General features: G+C 32.0%; 1 protein-coding gene across 1 annotated transcript; it reads left to right on the top strand.

Annotated features, from left to right (window-relative positions):
• Positions 1-6,935: 6,935 nt before the first annotated feature.
• On the top strand, positions 6,936-9,748 carry LOC129313214 (aspartic proteinase 36-like). Its single transcript, XM_054956177.1, has 10 exons — positions 6,936-7,177; positions 7,362-7,491; positions 7,626-7,858; positions 7,977-8,204; positions 8,307-8,469; positions 8,578-8,657; positions 8,760-8,856; positions 8,996-9,068; positions 9,303-9,374; positions 9,606-9,748. Exons 1-10 carry the CDS (start codon positions 6,936-6,938, stop codon positions 9,746-9,748), a joined length of 1,461 nt encoding a protein of 486 aa, XP_054812152.1.
• The last annotated feature ends 10,826 nt before the right edge of the window (positions 9,749-20,574 follow it).

Here is a 20,574-nt window from a genome sequence, read left to right as displayed (position 1 = left end):
TAATTCTCCCTTTTTTTTTTAATAAAAGAGTAAGGAATTTAATCTGTAAGTACAAATTCTTGTAATTTTTTTAATTTTAAATTAAATTCTTGTAATTTTTTTTTGTTTTAATTAGATCTATTCGATTTGTTAATACTTAATCATTAATCAAAAATCTGAACTTTCTTAAAAATAAAATTTAGAATTTTTATATTTTATCAAAAGATTACATACTTTAAAAATAATCATATAATTTTTATAACTCAAAAAAATTCATATCATTAGGTTATATATTCAAATATTTTTATGCATATAAAATTTTTTTATAAAATTAATAAAATTATACAATTGTATTAAATTAAATATATTTTTTATGACAAAAAATATTAAATCTGTTATGAATAGATGTTGGGAGAAAGGAGAGAAGAGAGAAAATTATAACGAGAGAATAATAGAAAGAGAGAATTGAGAGCTTTCTTATTTTAGTGTATTAAATACAATTGCGATGTCTTTTTACTCACTTCGTTAAAAAATATAAAATATTTTTAATTAAATTTTACTCTCAATAAAATAGTTACTTACTTTCAAACTACCCTATATTTTCATAGTTAATTCTATTAAAACACTTTATAATAAATATAAAGTCACTATTAATAGGGGTACTTTTTGAAAAAAGGTAATGATTACATCTCAAAAAATTAAAAATATCTTATATTTTTGATATTCAACTTTTTAAAAAAGATCTTATATTTTTTAAGGAGAGAGTATTTATAAGCACAACAAATCAATTAAAGTAAATAAATATATAAAATAATAATAATTGAAAAATATTATAGTAATTGAAAGATATTAAAAAATTTAAAAAATATAATGAAATAATGAACATCTATATAATATCCTAATATTCATGACAAAATTAATGTTTTTTGTAAACTTACATGTGTTTTTGTTTTGAAAAGCTAATCACTTATTAATAATTTTACCTTCCATGAATTAATTAATATATTAAATAGATCAAATGATAACAGCCCGCAGACAGCTCTGAATGTAAAAGCAGCCCAAAGACCAAGAGCCTGCTATTCAAAAAACATGCGCCTGAACCCAAAAACCAAAACGTGCGATGCACCCTGTCGAATTTCGTAGCCTATTTCATTAACAATCGCCAGTCAATATACAATTCAATGTTTCATTGTATGCTTATTTTAAAATTGTCTGAAATTTGCTGGTAAAAAGAAATTGTTCGGAGTTTAAATTAAAGGATTTAAATTATTCGTCTAAATACGCGGGAGACATTCACATTATGACATTATTATTCCTTTATTTTTTGAGTTCTAGATTTCTATTGGAATTATAGACAAGCATGTTGTTTTACCATGAGTTCTTTTTTCCCCCCCGTGTTGAATCCTAGGAGGTGCGTGTCTTTTTTCTGTAAGACAATGAAGGTAGCCCTGCCACATCCATCTCTTAAGTCTGAGGGAGGCTTGGTGATCTTTAAGTAAGTTGAGAACTCAAAATTTGAGTAAAAAAAAAAAATTGGGAAAAATATTTGTTAGTTCTTGAATCAGTTACGATATTGTGATTACTTTATCAACAAGTTCTTATTATTATGAAGCTCTGCCGTATCAGCGACACACTATTATCACATCATTTTTTTTATTCAAATCAAAATAAGTTTATAAATGAATTATAAACTTTATTAAAACTCTACAGATCAATTAATTTTCACGTATTTTGCATATATAATCACTGTTGGGAGTTCTCTCTCCAAATGCAGGACATTTGTGGGGTTCCCGTTGGTCGTGACCCTAATAATTGGATTCGAATGACTACTGTAGCTGGACCAGTTAATCTTAAAAGAGCCCGTTAACTCTGCTAGTAGGTGATTCACCAGGTAATACGCTTTGCTTGGCTGCTTCTAGTTGTATTCAACTATGGAGAAACGAAGCCCACATTTATATTTCATGGTATATGACTCGAAAACTACATGTTACTGGTTATGGTATCATGATGTCAGTGAGATTTATCTTGGATAATTTTGAGGGGCCTGCAGAACAAAATAACAAAAGTAGCATCGGATTGAAGCTTTTGTAGGAAAATCTAGACCCCGCTACTTCCTTAAGGCCTTTACATTTCAATTTGAATATAAATGAGAATTTTGCATACAAATATAAGTCGTTGTTAATTAAATAACCATCTCATCATATTCAATATAATTAATATATATGTATACAAATTATAGAAAGAATAGGAATTTAGAATCAAGAAGCAGATTTTAAATGCGAGATCTAAACGTCTCTCTTCGTGGCACCAGTGGTCAGTACTGTATGGTTAAGTGATCTAAAAACTTGTCTGCTCTTAGTCTTTTCTTCTCCGTCTCATCTCTGTGACCGTAACCATTGCATTACAGAACTGAAATGAACTCTAATACGCCTCATCTACATTGAATGGATGATTGGAAATATTATTTGTTGTAGAATTGAGATGAACTGTGATGCGCCTCATCTCTATTATCTACTGCAGAACTGAGATGAACTCCGATACGCTCTTCACTGTAATTTCTTTGATTGGATTTATGAACCAATGCCTAAGGCTACGATGGACATTATCAAGGAACAAAGGGGATTATTCAGGAGTATAAGAGAAGGGTGAAGATGATGGATTGTGCCATCGTTGCTACTGTTGTGCTTTTCCTGATTTGGAAAACGTAAGATGTAGGCTTGTTTCTCTGTTTTGGTTTTGCTGATCTGGAAATTGAACCAAAACATAATTTGGCTGGTGTAAACTTGTAGGATTTAGTAAACCCGGCTTGTAATTATGATGCTGGTGTGGGGCTGTTACCATTGTTTTGATATTTAAGTTAATGTACAATGACAATTTGACTTTGATATGATGTAAAATGGAAGTCTGTTTACTATTTTTTATTCTTGATTATCAAAATGAGATTTATAATTAAAGCCTAGGACCACAAATAGTGGCTTTTACTTTGAAAGCTCTGATGTAAATCCCTATCTCTTCTTTGCACCTGTGCAGCTTACTTTTTAGTAATGAAATTGCTTTTTACTCACAAGCTTGTATACTTTATGCCTACATCTTCACTACTGACAATAGCCTTACTAATCTTCCAATGCATGCAAGCATAAACTAAAATGAGAGAAAATAGTGTTATTATCAACTTCGGCGACATGTATTGCATTTTATTTTCCATGTCCTTTTCTTAGCTGCTCATATCAGTACGTACTACCATTTTAATTGTTTCATAGAACATTACAATATGCTGTATATTGCTTAGTTCAGATATAATGAGCAGTATATTGCTGTTTCTCATATTTGTCTTTGGCATGCTGGAAGTATCACTAAACTGAGTTACTTCTATGGATAGACAGCACAGAAAAGCGGCAGCAAACTGAGTTATTTCTATGGACAGAAAGCACCACTGCTCTTTATGCCTTGTTACTTTGCTCCATAACTCCATTGGATCACCGCTGACTGTAGTCCTCATATAAAATGGGAAATATAAAATCTAATAGAACAGCTCAATATAAAATTTGATAAAATAGCTCAATATGCATTGCTATATTGAATCCCAATGCACCGTCGTAGAAAGTTGCCATTTGTGTGTTGAAAAGTCATGAGCAATAAAAATATTAATTAATCATTTGTAATTGTTTAGAATTCTTTTAGTTAATCATTTGTGCGTTGAAAAGTCATGAACAACAAAAAAGAACCATGTTTCAACATCAAGAGCTGCCCGCAGTGCAGACATTGAAGACAAAAACGAAGCTGCTGCCGAAATAACGATAAACGAAGTTGTAGAACCATGTTTCAGCATCAAGAGCTGCCCGCGGTGCAGAGTCTTCCCTCACTAGTCGTCTGCAAGTCGTTCCCTCACTATTGAAGCATATAAAATAATAAAATAAATAACAGATCAACAATAAATATTTGATAAATTTGACTAGTGTGTTTTATCTACTTTATGCATATATTCCGCGTCAATAATTTAATTTTCACAATAACTATTTTTTAGAGCTATTGTCTTATAAAATTTAAAAAAGTAACTTGATGACAGAACAAAACGTTAAGGAATAAAATGATAAAAATGAAAGTCGAAGGACACAAATAATAAAATCTCCAAAAGTAAGGTATTAAAAGTTGTTTTATTCCTTTTTTTTAATTTTGAATCAAGTTTTTTAATTTATTTTATTTTAATAAAACCCTTATAATTTGATCTATTTGATTTGTTAATCCTTGAATTTTTCTTAAAAAAAGGAAGTTTTTTTTTCCAGATATAGCCTATGTTAGAAGATCAAATCAAACAAAATAGCTCAATAGTTATTATATTTTTGCATTATGGCTGTTTTATTATATTTACCAATGGTATACCGTTGTATATCAATAATAAATCTTTTATAAATTTTTAAATGATGAATTCCTAGTACATTAATAATAAACCTCTTATATATTAATATGAATTGGTCATACTTTTAAATTTTTAAAAATTTGGCCACATTTTATGGGCACAAGATTTTTTTGGGCTAGCAGGTCAATTTATCCAAAAAGAAATTAAAAAATTTTATATTTTTATTAAAAGATGATAAAACTTTAAAATTAATTATATAATTTTTATAACTCAAAAAATTTGATTATATTTTTTAAATAATTTTTATACATATAAAATTTTTATAAAAAATTATAAAAATGTAAAAAACTGTATTAAATCAAATTTTATTTTCCTTTTAACATAAAAAATATTAAACCAAATTATTTTTTAATTTTTTAATTTTTTAATTTTAGCTTTAAATGTGTTTTTGTTTTGAAAAAGATAATTACTCATTAATAATTTTACCTTCCACAAACTAACATATTAAATGGGTCAAATGATAACATCCTAAGGCCAAGAGATGCTATTCATCATTAGGTCTAGTTTGTCAAGTGGTTCAAGACAATTTACTTTTTTTTATACCTTTATTTCTCTTCTTGATCTTCTATTGATGTATCTTTACTATTGTAATACAAATGAGCGTGTAGCTCAATTGATAATAAATTATGTCAAGTTAATTAGTAATTTCAAGTTTGAATTCTGAATATATATTATAATTGTATATAAAAAAATTTTATTGTTGTAATCTTTGGGCTTGTATATAACTCTTTCTTATCTCTTTTGATATAGAAGGAATTTCTGTTAAGGGCCATAGAAGATACTTAATTATTGGTGGGTCCTAAAAAATTTTAAAATTTGAATTTAGTTCAAGGAATAAAAGTTAAAATAATTTTAATGATGAAAAATAAAATATCCTTCACTTATTATGTAGAATCATTGATTGTTAATTTTCTTACTTCATTTATTAATTTACTAATATGAGTTATAAATTACATGGATCGACATATTAATAATTATATAAGAATTGATATCAATTGTTAAATTAAATTGCTAATTTTGCTGATTAATTTACTAACATTAGTTATAAATTACTGATAGGTCTTATAAATTATTAACATGAATTATAAATTGCTAATAAGTCTTATAATTTACAACTAATTTTAATAAATTAACAAGTAAAGTTAACAAATTAATAACTAATGTTGTTGATTATCTGACAAATGGATAAAATTTTGAAGTGATATTGGTAAATTAATACGTAAAGTAAGAAAATTAATAGCTAGTAATTTTGCATAATAAGTGAAAGATATTTTAGTCCTTTTCATTGTCAAAATTATTTTAACTTTTCCCTTTCAAACTGAAATAAAGTTTTAAAATTTTTTGAGATCCTCCAATAATTAAGTCTGCTATGTAATCCTTGACTGAAATTTTCCTTTTAATTTATATGTTCTTTTACTTGAGAGGGAGGGAGGGAGCTATTCAAAACATGCGATGGGCTCTATCTTCATTTCGTAGCCTATTTCGTTAACCATTGTCAGTCAAATCCAATTCTTTTTTTGGCAAAGAGTGAGTTTTTTTTTGGTAAATATGCATTTCAATATTCATTTTATGCATATTTTTACATTGTTTGAAATTTGCTGGTAAAAAGAAATTGTTTGGAATTTAAATTATTCGCCTACGCGCGAGACATTCACATTATGACATTATTATTCCTTTGTTTTTAAAAGTTCTAAATTTCTATTGGAATTATAGACAAGTATGTTGATTTACCATGAGTTCTTTTTTTTTTTTTCCCCCTGACCTTGCTTCTATCATGTGTTGAATCCTATGAGGTGCGTGTCTTTTTTTTTTTTTTTTCTTTTTTCCTGTAAGACAATGAAGGTAGCCCTGCCATTTCCATCTTTTAACTCTGAGAGAGGCTTAGTGATTTTTAAGTAAGTTGAGAATTCAAAATTTGAGTAAAAATATAAGGAAAAATATATTTTAGTTCTTGAATTAGTTATGAAATTGTGGTTAACTTCATCAAGGTTCTTATTATTATGAAACTCTGTGCTGTCAGCGACACGCTATTATCACATCAATGAATATATATACAAACTTATTAAATTTAAAGAAAAACATTATTTTTTATTTTTATTTAAAACTCAAAATAAATTTATCAATTTATTATAAAACTTTATTAAACAGACTAATTTTCACCTGTTCTGCACGCACACGCTCGCGCACATATAGCTTTGACAAAATTTGAAAAAAATTGCTATTGCCTGTCAACGTATAAAATATGCTAACTTTCAATATTTTTCTAAAAAAGTGTGAATTATACTTTAAAAATGGGAAGAATGGGAAAAAAAAAAAAGAATATGGCATCATAAAAATAGTAATTCTACATGGACCATTGATGAATCTTCTATTATGGAATTTCCCTCCTCTGGCACCTGGGATTAGGACCAAAAACTCATTCTTAGCCGGATCATCATCTTCTGCTGATCTGCTCCACATTCTCGTGTATGAATTTCAGTTTTAATTTTTCACATGAATAGGCAATAAGCAAGGAGGATCATACAACTCCTCCGTTAGAATGGCGGCGACTCTTCCCGTTGGGATTCTCATGGCCACCATTGCATTATTTTTTTGTCAGACGACGACGGTAATATGTGAATTTCCGATGACCCTGCCTCTCGAAAGAGCAATTCCGTTGAGAAATGAAATGAAATTGAGTGAGCTCAAAGCTCTGGACCATGCTAGACATCGAAGGTTGATTCAATCTTCCAATGATACTGATTTCCCACTCGAGGGCACCTATGATCCTTACGTAGCCGGGTAATTTTTTTTTTTTTCTAGATTATTTCTGACCCTGGATTTTAGTTTTACTCGTATATGTCACATGACGATCACATGCTTTGATGTATTTCATGTATTAATTGATTTTATTTGCGCCTTCAGTAATTTGATCAATATTCAATTCAACATCAGACATGAACATTGATTTTGCGTTATTTGACAGGCTTTATTATACAAAGGTGCAATTGGGTTCTCCCCCGAGAGATTTTCATTTGCAAGTAGACACAGGCAGCGACCCTCTCTGGGTCACCTGTAGCTCCTGTTCAGGCTGTCCCCACAAAACCCAACTTCAAGTAAATCTATATATCATTCTTTAATTTCTTTCGTGTTGAAGGCTAAGCTAATCCTGTGTATTATATATATATATATATATATATATATATAACTATTATTCATTTAAGATCATTGGGCTAGCTTATTGTTACAGATCAAGCTCAGTTCCTTCGATCCTGGGAAATCATCCACGTACTCACCGGTAACTTGTTCAGACGCGATATGCAGCAGCGAATATCAGACGCCCGAAGCCGTGTGTTCCAGTGATAATCGCTGCACTTACACGTTCCAGTACGCTGATGACAGTGCCTCTGCTGGTTACTACGTCTCAGACCTCATTTATTTTGCCACCGCCATTTCCAACGGTTCTTCACCTCTCATCTTCGGGTGCATATCATAACCCTCCGTTTTTGACACTTTGATGAATGCTTCAGCATTCAGATTTATATATATATATATATATTAAAACATTAATGTTGTGTTGTGTGTTGTATATATAGAGCAGATGTAGCAAGGAGTTGACGGGCAACTTGGTGAAGAATGAAAGAGGAGTGGATGGGATAATAGGATTTGGGCAAGGTGACATATCAGTAGTATCACAGCTCTCTTCAAAAGGATTAGTGCCAAAAGTGTTCTCTCACTGCCTCCGAGGCGATGATCAAGGCGGAGGCACCTTGGTCCTCGGTGAGATTGTGGAGCCAAATATTGTTTTCACACCACTCATTCCTTCCTGGTATATTTTAATTTTTCTGCAGCAGCTTGCTCTTTATATGCATGAGCCAAGCCCTTGTTTGTTTTAAAGATCTATGCATATAATATATATTTATTATTTCAGGCCTCATTACAATTTAGATCTCAAGGGCATCGAGGTGAAAGGCCAGAAGTTAGCGATTGACTCATCGGTTTTTCAAACATTACCGAACCAAGGCACCGTTATTGATTCTGGAACAACTATGGCATACCTTCCTGAAGGGGTTTACGAATCCTTTCTCAACGCGGTTAGTTTCATCTTATTATTACTTATATTATACATACACATCTTGAACTCTTTTTTTAACTCCATTGATTGATTAAAAAAAGTTCATATATATGTTCTTTGGATGCAGGTTTCGGATGCTGTTCCAGTAGAATCGCTTGCCGGCACTTACGTTGCGGATGGATCCCAATGTTTCTTCACATTAAATAGGTTTTCTCTTGAGCTATAGTGTATATTACAGATGAATTGAGCCATTGACTCTATCTTGACCTGTCTCTTATTTTGTGTTTGGTTTTTTTTGGTGTTGTTCAGCATATCTGAAGTTTTTCCTAACATAAGTTTGAACTTTGCTGGCGGTGCATCTATGGTTCTTAAACCCAAGGACTACCTAGTGCATCACATGACTTTAGTAAGTATTGCCAAGCTTCATTGTTTTTTATTATATACAATATTTCATTACTCGAATCACTCTTGAAGAAAGATATATAATATGTATGTGCGGGTGCATTGATCTCTTAATGAAATCGGTGAATATGTGTGATATATAGAATGACGGTGAAACAGGGTGGTGCATTGGCATTCAGAAAATGCAGGGCTCTCAAGGGTTCACTATTTTAGGAGGTACTATTTCCTATTAGGAAATTTTAATTCGAATACCAATTGCCCATACTGCTTTCAGGATAGATATATATATATATATATATAGCAAAATAATGGTGCATGGAATTAATTTTTTCTTTTGCTTGATAGGACATGAGATTAATTATCTTTATTTGGAAGCCATTTCAGTTTATCAACTCAAATTTTTTGTGTATACATACTCATATATAGAAATTTTGTTTTTTATCTTGGCAGATATTGTATTAAAGGATAGGATTATAGTTTATGATCTGGCTGGCCAACGCATCGGATGGGCCGACTATGACTGTGAGTTTCGGCTAAATTTTTTATCAATGCGCCTGTAAAATGGAATTAAGGGTTCTTTTTTTTTTTGTATAGGCTATAATGATAGACATCTAAATAATAAAACTTATCTTTGTTATTCACTATTGGCATGGAAAAATGGATTAAACAATAAAGCAGACGATAGTCTTTGTGATTAAATTTAATTATGAAATATATCTCATGTATGCAATTTAATTTGAATGATTGATTCAGGCTCGAAGTCCTTCAACGTGTCTGTAAAATTGACCAGTGCATCAGGGTCGTCTAGTGTGGGTACGTCAACGGATTGGCCACTTATTAAGAAGCGAACCTTAGCTTTCTTCGTGTCTTTGATCTGCTGCTTCTTGTTATTTTAGCATGTAGTGTTGGATTTTCAGCTATATTTCTTTTTGTCTTTGTGTATCGATATATGTGTACATATAAATATAGAGAACATGAATTAATTTAACTATCTGAGATTAAAGATAAAATAGGAGGAGGTACTGACAAAGGCGAAGCCAAAAATTTTTGTTAAAGAGATTAAAATGACAAAGTATATATGATAATTAAAAAAAAGTTTTATATATATATATATATATATATCACCGTCAAAATATAAATATTTTAACATATATATTTGTATTTCATTTCACACATGTATAACAATATATATATATATATTCTATTAAATTTTACTCATCAATTTTTTATGGTATAAAAATCATTAGTTATTATGTTTACGATAAATGTTTTAACAATTTTCTTCTCAATATGAATTATCATTAAATTAAAAATTCATTATATCTATGAGCATTAAATGATTTAAATATATCATTGAAAATCTAAAATTCTATTCAATGTAATAAGCCTCTATTATTTGTTTATTGAATTTACTATTTATTTTTTTTCAATTGATAATTGTAGTGAACAAAAATATCCACACATTAATCATATCAGAGTAAAATTCATTCATATCGTAAATTTCAATAGTTTGATTATTTTAAAAAAATATTTTTTTAGAAGAACATCTTCACCAAAACTCTTAACTTTTGGATAAGTGATTTTATGATATGTATATATATATATCAAGTACATAGTATTCAATATGTCTTGAGATTTCTGTTGCAATGCTTAACAAAGTTTGTTAATAATAATTTTCATAATTTCTTTCATTATATATAAAATGAAAGTAAAATAAAATGATATCAATACTTTAAAAGCATGCGTGGTATTATCTTGTTGAAAATGAATAGATTCTACGACAACCATATTTTCAAACTACTAAAATAATTTCTCTATACATATGTAAAAGACTATATATAAAATTAAAATAAAAATTTAATTTAATATTTCATAACTTCTATAATATGCCAACGTAGAGAAACAAAAAAATATATAACCCCTACATTTTACTAAAAAAATTAAAAAGTTAGGAGGGTCGTGGCCCCTGCCGGTCCTCCCTCTCTCCACCCTACTAATATAAAAAGTAATCAATTCAAAATTATGGATACTATAATTAATATTTTCTAAATCTTTCTTCCAATAATTAATTTAAGATATAAAAAATATTTAGGTTGGATTAAGCATGAGCTGCGCCAACTCACCATATTTTTTAACTCATTCATTTAGTCATGAGTTAAATTATATTTTATTATTAAATATATATTTTTGTGAGACATAAGAATCCAATGATGGATAACTAATCTCTCTTCGAATATGGAAAAGGAAAAATAACATTTAAAACCATCTCAAATGAATTTATTACAAAAGGATTCATTAATTTTGCACCGGATATTATTTTGAAAATGGCAGTACTTGTTAAATTATGTTCAATGATTATTATGGCGTCTCCGCGTTAAGCATAATAACATGGTCAACCATTTTCACACTAAGCCATAGGTGACCAATTTCGGCAAACATTGGACATTAAAATTTTTCACAACGTCACATCACACATAAAAGCACAAAATTCTATGGTCTTGAGAAGAGGTGGCAGTGTGTTTGCTTGTAGGAAGCATAAATGCGAGCGCTGTTCCCCACAAACACCAGCAACGTGGACACACATGGTCATGCATTTTCAGAATCCACTCATTGACGATTGGTGGATTCCGCGTAAGAGAGAAACACAAGGTCAAAATGATTATAATTTATTTCCGCAGTTTATTTTATATTATCAATATCATCAATACCCATTAATCGGCACTTGAAAGAGCCAGCAAAGTGATCAATACATTATTATGGAGTTCATGGTCTCTTCCTGCACAATTCTGGATCAGCTTTGGAGTTTTGGTATTATGAACGATTTTGTTTATTTAAGGTTCGTAGGTCAGCTTTGGCACTTAGCAATCCAGCCTTTATTATCTTGACGTCAATTTTTCTCTGCATGACCAACCATTGAGGATCACTTGGCTTTGCTTCAAGAATATCCAGGCAACGAGATCCTGCAAATTTTTATAAAACAGTCATGTTAATTAAAAGAATTAACAACTTATGCGGTATAGAACTCAGGATAATAATGATATAATTATAGAATATATAATGATAATAATGGTGACGTACCATTGACAGTGGTTACAGCAACGACACTATCTGATATATTCTCCAAAACCCTGCAATCCATTTTGGAATAAACAAAAGGAAAAAAAGATTAAAAAGTGATTATGGTAGATTGATGTCTATAAAAATGAAGCTGCAGAATGATGTGCATGCGAGCGCGTGCATGTATGATGTATCTATGTGGTCTTCAATTTCCTTGTTTTACCCGGCCGCCAGTACTGTAGGGATCACTGAGAGCATTGGAGAAGATGATGTTGCTAGCAAACCTAGGGAGTTTCAGTTTCAAATCCAGCAATTTCAAATCAGAAAGCATTATTTTTTTTAGCAAGGAGAAGGAATATTATTTATGATAAATATTGGAAACTGTCTCATGGAGTTGAATATATGACACACATACAGGACCCCCATAATAGGCTGTCACCCAATGAGGCAGTGGAAGGACGCCTTAGAAGCTCCTGCACTCTTTGACAAAGCTCTTCATATTGAAAGTTTTTGGTGGGAACATTGAATCACACTTATCATGATCCATTGGCATGACCATTTCGCTACAAGTCTGTTTATAAAAGTCAATTTTCATTATTAACTCTTAACAAAGATTCCAAGTAGGCGGGGATTAAGCTTGATATTTAATAGATTGAATGTGATTAGTTTTTTCAGACCCATATAAGTTACCTGCCATCTCCATCCCAGATTAGTTTGACTAGGACAATTGTACACATTCATGTCATAGCATGATTTATTATCCATATAGGCGACAAAACCTTCAAATATTTGGCCAAGAATATTACTGGTTTTCTTAGCTGCTCCAACAATGGCTCCGCGGATGCCCTTTGGATACAAGGGAGAGTGACTATACTGAGCTGCATCAGCATATGTAGAGTCTAAGTAGTCCTTGAGCTCAGAACTGTGCGTCAGTTTTCTGTGACAAGAAAAAGATATCAGTCGTTTTATTTAATTCGAAGCCCTTGTCTAATTTATTTAGTGTTTGTCTTCAAAAGTTCATATTTAAAAAATTACATTTTTACTTTGTTTATTTTTTCATCCGATCTGCCCAGTGGGAGAAGACTAATTATTATATTATTTTTTAAGGAAAAAAAAAATTGAAAAAGGTTATATATGAAATGCAGACAGCGCCAAATTAAATTTGACGCAACAAAAATATTAAATCCGTTTCCGGGCATCAAGTTAGACCAAATTAAAACTTGCAAGTTCTAAATCTGGTGCTGAGAGTTGAAGGGCCATTCGGCTTCTTCGCTGCTCTGTCAATTTCAGACCATGATTTCCTTATAGTTTGACAGCAGCTCATACTAGTTTCCTGCATCACTCGTGTATATATGAACCGTTTTTAAGTTCTTCGATGAGATTTAATGGGATGATCAATATTTTCTTAAACAGTTTTAAGTTTGACATAGATGAATTCAAATTTTGGTTGTCATTGCCCTCGTCTTTGACCTCTGATGTTATTCTTTTGGGGGAATCGGTCAAGTGATCCCACAGCCAGGACACGAATGAATCACTAACATCCCCCAGGATATGATTCAACTGATTCCTCGCTTCGTCTTTGCGCCTGCCATTCCTCAATAACATGATAACGCAATCCACAAGAATGTCATCAGTGGATTCCCCTATCAGCTCCTTCAGCTTCTCCGTCACTCTTTCTCTGAGCTTCAACTCTCCGTCAACCGTGAAATTAGCCTTGAATGTCCCATCATTTACCCCAACCACGTTCGCCATCTGCAGCTAACAGAACCCTAACCGGCTGATCTTATATCTGCTGCAATCGAAAACCCTAAGAAAACAACAACAGTGAAGAGAAAGAGAAATATGGAGAAATATCTTATCTATTATTGAGCTCAAAGGTACAATATACACATTAAGAAAAAGACAACCTAATAATAATTAATAATTACATAATAATTCAAATAATATCTCCTAATAATGATTGAGATATATACATAATAATGATAGAATATTTGGAGAATATTCTAGATAACATCCCCTTCAAACTCAAGATGGTTTGACAGAAAGCAACTTGAGTTTGTCTATCAAAAAATGAAAGTGGCTTGGATGAAAAGACTTTGTAAACAAGTTTGCCGGTTGATGCTTGGTTCGAATTGGAACGAGTTGGATGGTGCCTCTAACAACACGCTACGAGTAAAGTGGCAATCAATCTCAATATATTTGGTTTGTTCATGAAACACATCATTATGAGCAATCTTGATTGCAGCTTGACTATCAAAATAGATGTCTATGAAGGAGCTTTGAGATGCTCCTAACTCGTCAAGTAACCAACAAAGCCAAAGTATTTCAACGGTTGTGTCTACTAGTGCACGGTATTTCGATTCAATACTGGAGCAAGAAGCTAACGTCTGCTTCTTACTTCTCTAAGAGATAAGGAAATGGCCGAGGAAGATACAGAAACCAGTTGTAGATCGTCAATCATCATGATCACTACCCTAATCAGAGTCGGAGTAAGCTTGCAGTGTAAGAGAGGAGCTAGTAGAGAAGTGAAACCCATGATATAGAGTGCCTTTGATGTACCGAAGGATCCAAAGAATTGCTACATATGAGTAGTTCGAGGCTCTGACATAAACTGGCTGATAATGTGGACTACATAAGCAATGTCAAGGTGAGTCATAGTAAGATAGATGAGACCCCCAACCAACTGGAGGTAACGAGTGGGATTATCTAACAAGGTGCCATTAGTAAAAGTATAGTGATCGTTTGGCTCGATAGGAGTATTTTCAACCTCCTTATCAAAAAGATGAGCTCGAGATATCAAATCAATAGCATACTTCATCTGAGAGAGAGAGAGATACCATCTCTCTTATGATGGACCTCAAGTTCAAGAAAATAGTTTAGGTTATCAAGATTCTTTATTTCAAATTACTGCCCTAAGTATATCTTGAGCTCCTGGACTCCTATATCATCACTGCCTGTGATAATCATGTCATCAACATACAATAACAACAACAAAGCAATACCATTAGCAGTAGATCGAACAAAAAGAGTTGAGTCGTGAGGACTACAAGTGAAGCCTAGTTGACTTATAGTGTTACTAAACTTAACAAACCATGCACAAGGAACCTGCTTGAGCTCATATAAAGCTCGACGAAGACAATAAACCTTGTCTTTTAGATATTGATACTCGAGTGGAGGTTTCACATACACTTCTTCCTCTATATCTCTATTTAAAAAAGCATTTTTAACATCCATTTGATGAAGAGACCAGTGCTTAAAAGCAGTAATGGCTAGAAGACTAGGAACAGAAGTCATGCATGAAACAGGTGCAAAAGTCTCCTAATAATAAACTCCATATTCCTGTGTAAACCCTTAGGCCACCAAGCAGGCCTTACATTGCTTTAAAGAGCCATCAAAATGAGTCTTGTTTTTACACACCTATCGATAGCCAATAAGAGTTTTTCCAGAAGGAAGATCAAAAAAATCCCAAGTGTGAATTTTCTCCAAAGCCTGCAATTCTTCATTCATAGCTTACTGCCATAAGGGATCACAAGAGGCTTCCTTAAAGGATTTAGGTTCCTATAACTAGAGAACAGTGAAAAAATAATGGTAATCACTAAGGTAAGAGGGCGGGTTTCTTATATGGTGGGGCTAAGTATTGTTGAACAATATGGGCTCAAGAGACGTGACTTATATATAAACATCTTGAGGCATGACAATAGGCATATCAAGAGCGGGCATAGCGTTGGTAGTGAGCTCTACAAGGAAATCTATTTTAAAGTCACTTAGAAAAAGATCAAACGAAGGATCTGTGAAATTAAAAGGTGAAGGAGGAGAAATGGAGGAGAAATCAGTTAAAGATGAAAATATCATATGTTCCCAAAAACAACACGAGAGATTCAAATGCAAAGGGATATGGGATCCCAGTAATGATAACCCTTATGCTTAGGGTCATAACCAAAAAAACAAAAAACATGGGTATGGGCTTGCAATTTAGTAGTTTCATTTGGAGGGAGAAGAACAAAATAGACACAGCAAACACTTTCAAAAGACTATAATCAGGAGGAATACCATGAAAGCACTTGAAAGAAGAAATATTACCAAAAATGGGGTAGGAACTCTATTTATGCAATATATAGCGGTTAAGGCAGCTTCCCCTCAGCAGCATTCAGGTCAGGAAGATAAAATAAAAAAAGCCTGAACTAAGTCAAGAAGAATATGACAGTGTTTTCATTCAACTCGGCCATTTTGCTGAGAGGTGTAAGGACATGAGTATTGGGAGATTATACCCTGAGTAGAAAGAAATTTGAGCAATTTAGAATCACAAAATTCCAAGGCATTATCACAGCAAAGAACTTTTATAACTTTAGAGATTTGAGTGTGAACTATAGTAGCAAATCTAATATAGATATTAGGCAACTCAAATTGACTTTTCATCATGTAAATCCAAATATAACGGGAGAAATTATCAACAAAAATCATAAAATATCGTGAGCCTCCCATAGAGGGAGTGGGTGCTGGGCCTTAAATATTAGAATGAACTAAATTAAAAGACTCATTAGCAATAGAGTCATTTTTATTAAATGATAAAGCAGGCTGTTTAGTGGTTTGACAAAAGATACAATGTAAAGTCTCAACATCAACTTGTCCTAAAAGACCAGTAAAAGTAAAGGATGTAAAGCAGTTAAAGACAGATAAGCCAAATGATGATGCCATAATTCAAAGGAAGCAAAAGTAGAGGGAGCACACAATCTAGAAGAAGTGACTTCAGGAAGATAAAGGGAATTAAACTCAAACATTCGACCAACCTTACGCCCAGTCTCAATAACCTGTCCTGTCTGAGAATTAGGAACAACACAATTATGTTTGTTAAATAAAACATCATAGCCCATATCAACTAATTGTCTAATAGATAGGAAATTAAAACTAATATTAGGGACCAAATAAGCATCATGAATGGACAGAGAGGGCAAGGAAACAATACCAATATGACTAATAGGCATTTGGGAGTTATCAATAGTATATATAGGGTGAGCAGTAGTATTACGTGGCATGGAGGGGAAGAAGTGTTTCTGGCTGGTCACATGATTACAACAAGCAGAATTAAAATACCAAGAAGGTGTACCTGAAGGTATGGCTAAGGTAACAAGTGGACTGGAAGAATTAAAGATAATCTTGCAAAGTAAAGACTCAAGTTCAACAGCAGATGATCCTAAAGTAGAAGCAGTAGCAATAGGCGGCTCATCAGTAACAGATAGAGCAAGCTTGAATGATGAGGAACTAGACTTGAATGACCTCCCTTAATCAAGTTTGGGAGGTCAAATACGGCACTGATCAATGAGATACCCAAGCTTTTTATAATAATGATAAGTCAAAGAAGGACAATTCGCAGTAATATGTCCCTTCTTCTGGCAAGTTCACATTCAATATATGAACATTGATTAAAAGTATGAGTAGATTGAGGGCAGTGATGACAAAGCTTAGAATTCCTTCCAGGAGGAGCAAAAGCCATGTTAGGGGATTGTTAGAGAAGACCCAAATGAGTTTCCTCAGAACGGAGATGAGGAAGAGCATCCTCAAGAGTCAGAAGTAGGCTCTGGTAAAGCAGAGAGGCGTGAACAAGCTCAAAATCATCAATAAGAGCTATCAAGAATTGTATAAGATGAAGTTAATCTCACCACTTGAAGAAAACTTTAGCATCCTCATCATTTTTAAAAGTAGGTTCAAAATAGGCTAGTTGGTCTCAAATAGCCTCCATCTTAGAAAGAAACTCAAGCAGTAGTTGATCTTTCTCCATTTTGGAAACAACTAAGTCCTTCTACAGTTGGTATTGATTAGACAAATTAGAAGAGGTATACCGGCTAGTAAGATGATCCCATACCTCCTTAACAGTTTCAAAGCGCTCGAACTACTGATGAATACTAGTAATAGAAGTATTTTGAAACCTTGTTATGATTTGATTATTTTTATTATCTCAATCATCCAACTGATCAGTAAATTTTTGGTCATTTTCTAAAGAGGATCTAATAGAAAATGAGACATCTCCAGTAATATATCACTAAAGTTTCATGCCTTTCAAAAAACCACGCATACTTTTTAAGTGATAGTTAGGACCAGTCAACAAAACAAAAATAGGTTGAGCAATATCAAATTTTTTCATTGAAGAATAAGGGAAAAAAATAAAAAGACCAAGAGGAGACGGTGATTAAGTGAGAATTTCACTATAAAGCAAGAATCTTAAAATAAAAGAGTCCACACAGATTGAGTTGGCTTAATCAGAGTGAGAATTTCTAAAAATTCAATGAGGAAGAAGACAAAATAGATGCTACTTTAAGGAGAGGAACAAAAAAGGAACAAATTGTGAAGGCAAGAGAAAAGCTAAAGAGAAAAAGGTATAGTGAGTCCCACTGAAAATGTGAAAGCTGAAGAAAGAATTTCAAAGGCAAGAGAAAAAAGGAGAGCAGCCAAGAACAGTGTCAGGAATGAAATGAGCAAGAAAATATAAAAAATATCTTATATATTATTGAGCTATATACCATATAGAAAAAGATAATCTAATAATAATTAATAATTACATAATAATATTAAATAATATTTTCTAAGAATGACTAGGATATATATATAATAATGAAAAATATTCTAGATAACAAAAAGGAAAAAAAAAACTCAGCCCAAATCGTGATGCTCTCCAAACCCTAACGAACTGGCAGTTGAGAGGATTGAAGGGAGGAAGACGTTGGGCATACGCGGGAGAGGAAGCCTCTGAAAAGTTTTCGTGAAGCTAGGGAGTGAAAGAGACTTGTGAAGAAAAGAGGAATTTTGAAGCCAAAGTCGTCGGCTTGTGCTACCCTACGGGATCTGCGGATTAATGTCTACGACCCCATTTGTTTAATTTAACTTGTAACGTGGATTGATAATAGATAAACTTACTATCTAATTAAAATAAATCATATTAGAACAATATCTTGTTTAAAATATTATTTTATAAATATGCTTTCATAATGATATAATTTAATTTAATATAATTTATATATAATTGGTTTTATTTTTAGTACATGTATAAATGACTAGCACATCAAAGATTGTATATCAAGCTTTCACCGAGGCCAATATATATATATATATATATATATATTAAGCTCAGCTCAGCTCCTTGGGTTATCGATAATTTTGCTTGATAGTTATAAATCTTATGTCCCATTTGATTACTAGAATGAAATGAATTGAAAAAATAAAAGGAACAATGAAATTATCAAAAGAAATAGTAAATCATATTCATAAAAAAATGAATAATTTAATTTATGAAATTAAGAATTATGATTCATAAAATTTTTATAAGGTATGATAATTTTCACATTTATAATATATATTAAAGGTGATGTAGTTCATTATTCTGGGACCCAAATGGGACCTTACATACAGTAATCATGGAGAAGAACCCAAGAAACTCAAAAAAGGGGGAAAGCATTGGAAACAATCTCAAAATTCCCTGGAATTGTTAAATGTGGAAGTTGGGAATTTATCCTCTCTGGTAGCTATTATCCCATGGCTAGGAAGTGAAGAAATGATCACTGTACAATTTATACAATGGTTAGGACGAGAGTAGTAGTGTACAATTTACTTGTTACCGGCCAAAAGATACAAGCATTAGAGATTTTAAATTTCATAACTCATCAAATTCTGTAAATATATACAATTCCATTCTTGAACCTTGAATACAAGCATATTCAATTCCAATCTTTATTTATCCACCTAATTACAAATTTCCTAAATTGCAATTCCATTCTTAAACTTTAAAGTGCAGTTCCATGTATTTGGATCTAGTGATCAGTGACTTAAGTTCACCACTCAATAAATATCTCATATTGCAAGATAACAATTATATGATTTAATCAAACAGTTATTAGAAATATTTTCATACAATGTTAAAGAAAAACAAAATTCGAATTTTTTGAAAAAATAATGTATGTAAAGAGTGTTTTGATCGTGAGAATTATTTTAATTTTTTTAAAAAATATATTTTAATAATTCAAGTATTAATAAAATTATATTACTATAATTAAGACACTTAATAATTGAGTGAATTTAGACTACTCAGAATCCAAATATAAAATTTTGTTTCAACAAACATAATTTTTATTTGGCCATGGCAAAAGGCATTTGCAAAGATGGTGGAGACCGCCGTGGAGGAGGGGGGTAGATTCAAAATTGGAAGATGGAACAAATTAAAGATAATTTGATTTAGACATGAATCTTATTCCTCATTATAGCAAGTTCTTCATGGCGGTAGCTTCTTCGTAGTGGTGAACATCAATGTTTAATAATTTGGACGGACTTTTAGTTGAAAGTTATTGCTGGTAGAGGATGCAAGCGTAGGAGAAGAGAGCTGGGTTGAATTAAAAACGCAAATGGATTAATGATAAGCATTGATGAAGAGCTGAGAAGGAAAAGCTTAAATCTGCAAAGAACACAAGTAGAGAGGGAGAGACATGGATCAGATTGATAGAGTCAATGCAGAGAGAGGGCAGGTTGAAGGCTAGCTATTCCAACAAAGGAAAAACTTGAAAATCCCTAATGTTTGCGTGTTTTGGCATGTAGGAACTGAGTTATACACCAATATTCTCCTCTCAACCATTAGATAGATCGTACGGTGATGATTTCTTCACTTCCCAATTACTGCATAATA

Source organism: Prosopis cineraria, unplaced genomic scaffold (assembly GCF_029017545.1).
Source record: "Prosopis cineraria cultivar Desert tree isolate PC_DT_omini unplaced genomic scaffold, ASM2901754v1 PC6, whole genome shotgun sequence".
Classification (NCBI taxonomy): domain Eukaryota; kingdom Viridiplantae; phylum Streptophyta; class Magnoliopsida; order Fabales; family Fabaceae; genus Prosopis; species Prosopis cineraria.
Note: the sequence above shows the minus strand (reverse complement) of the source record. Positions and strands in the feature narration are given on the sequence as shown.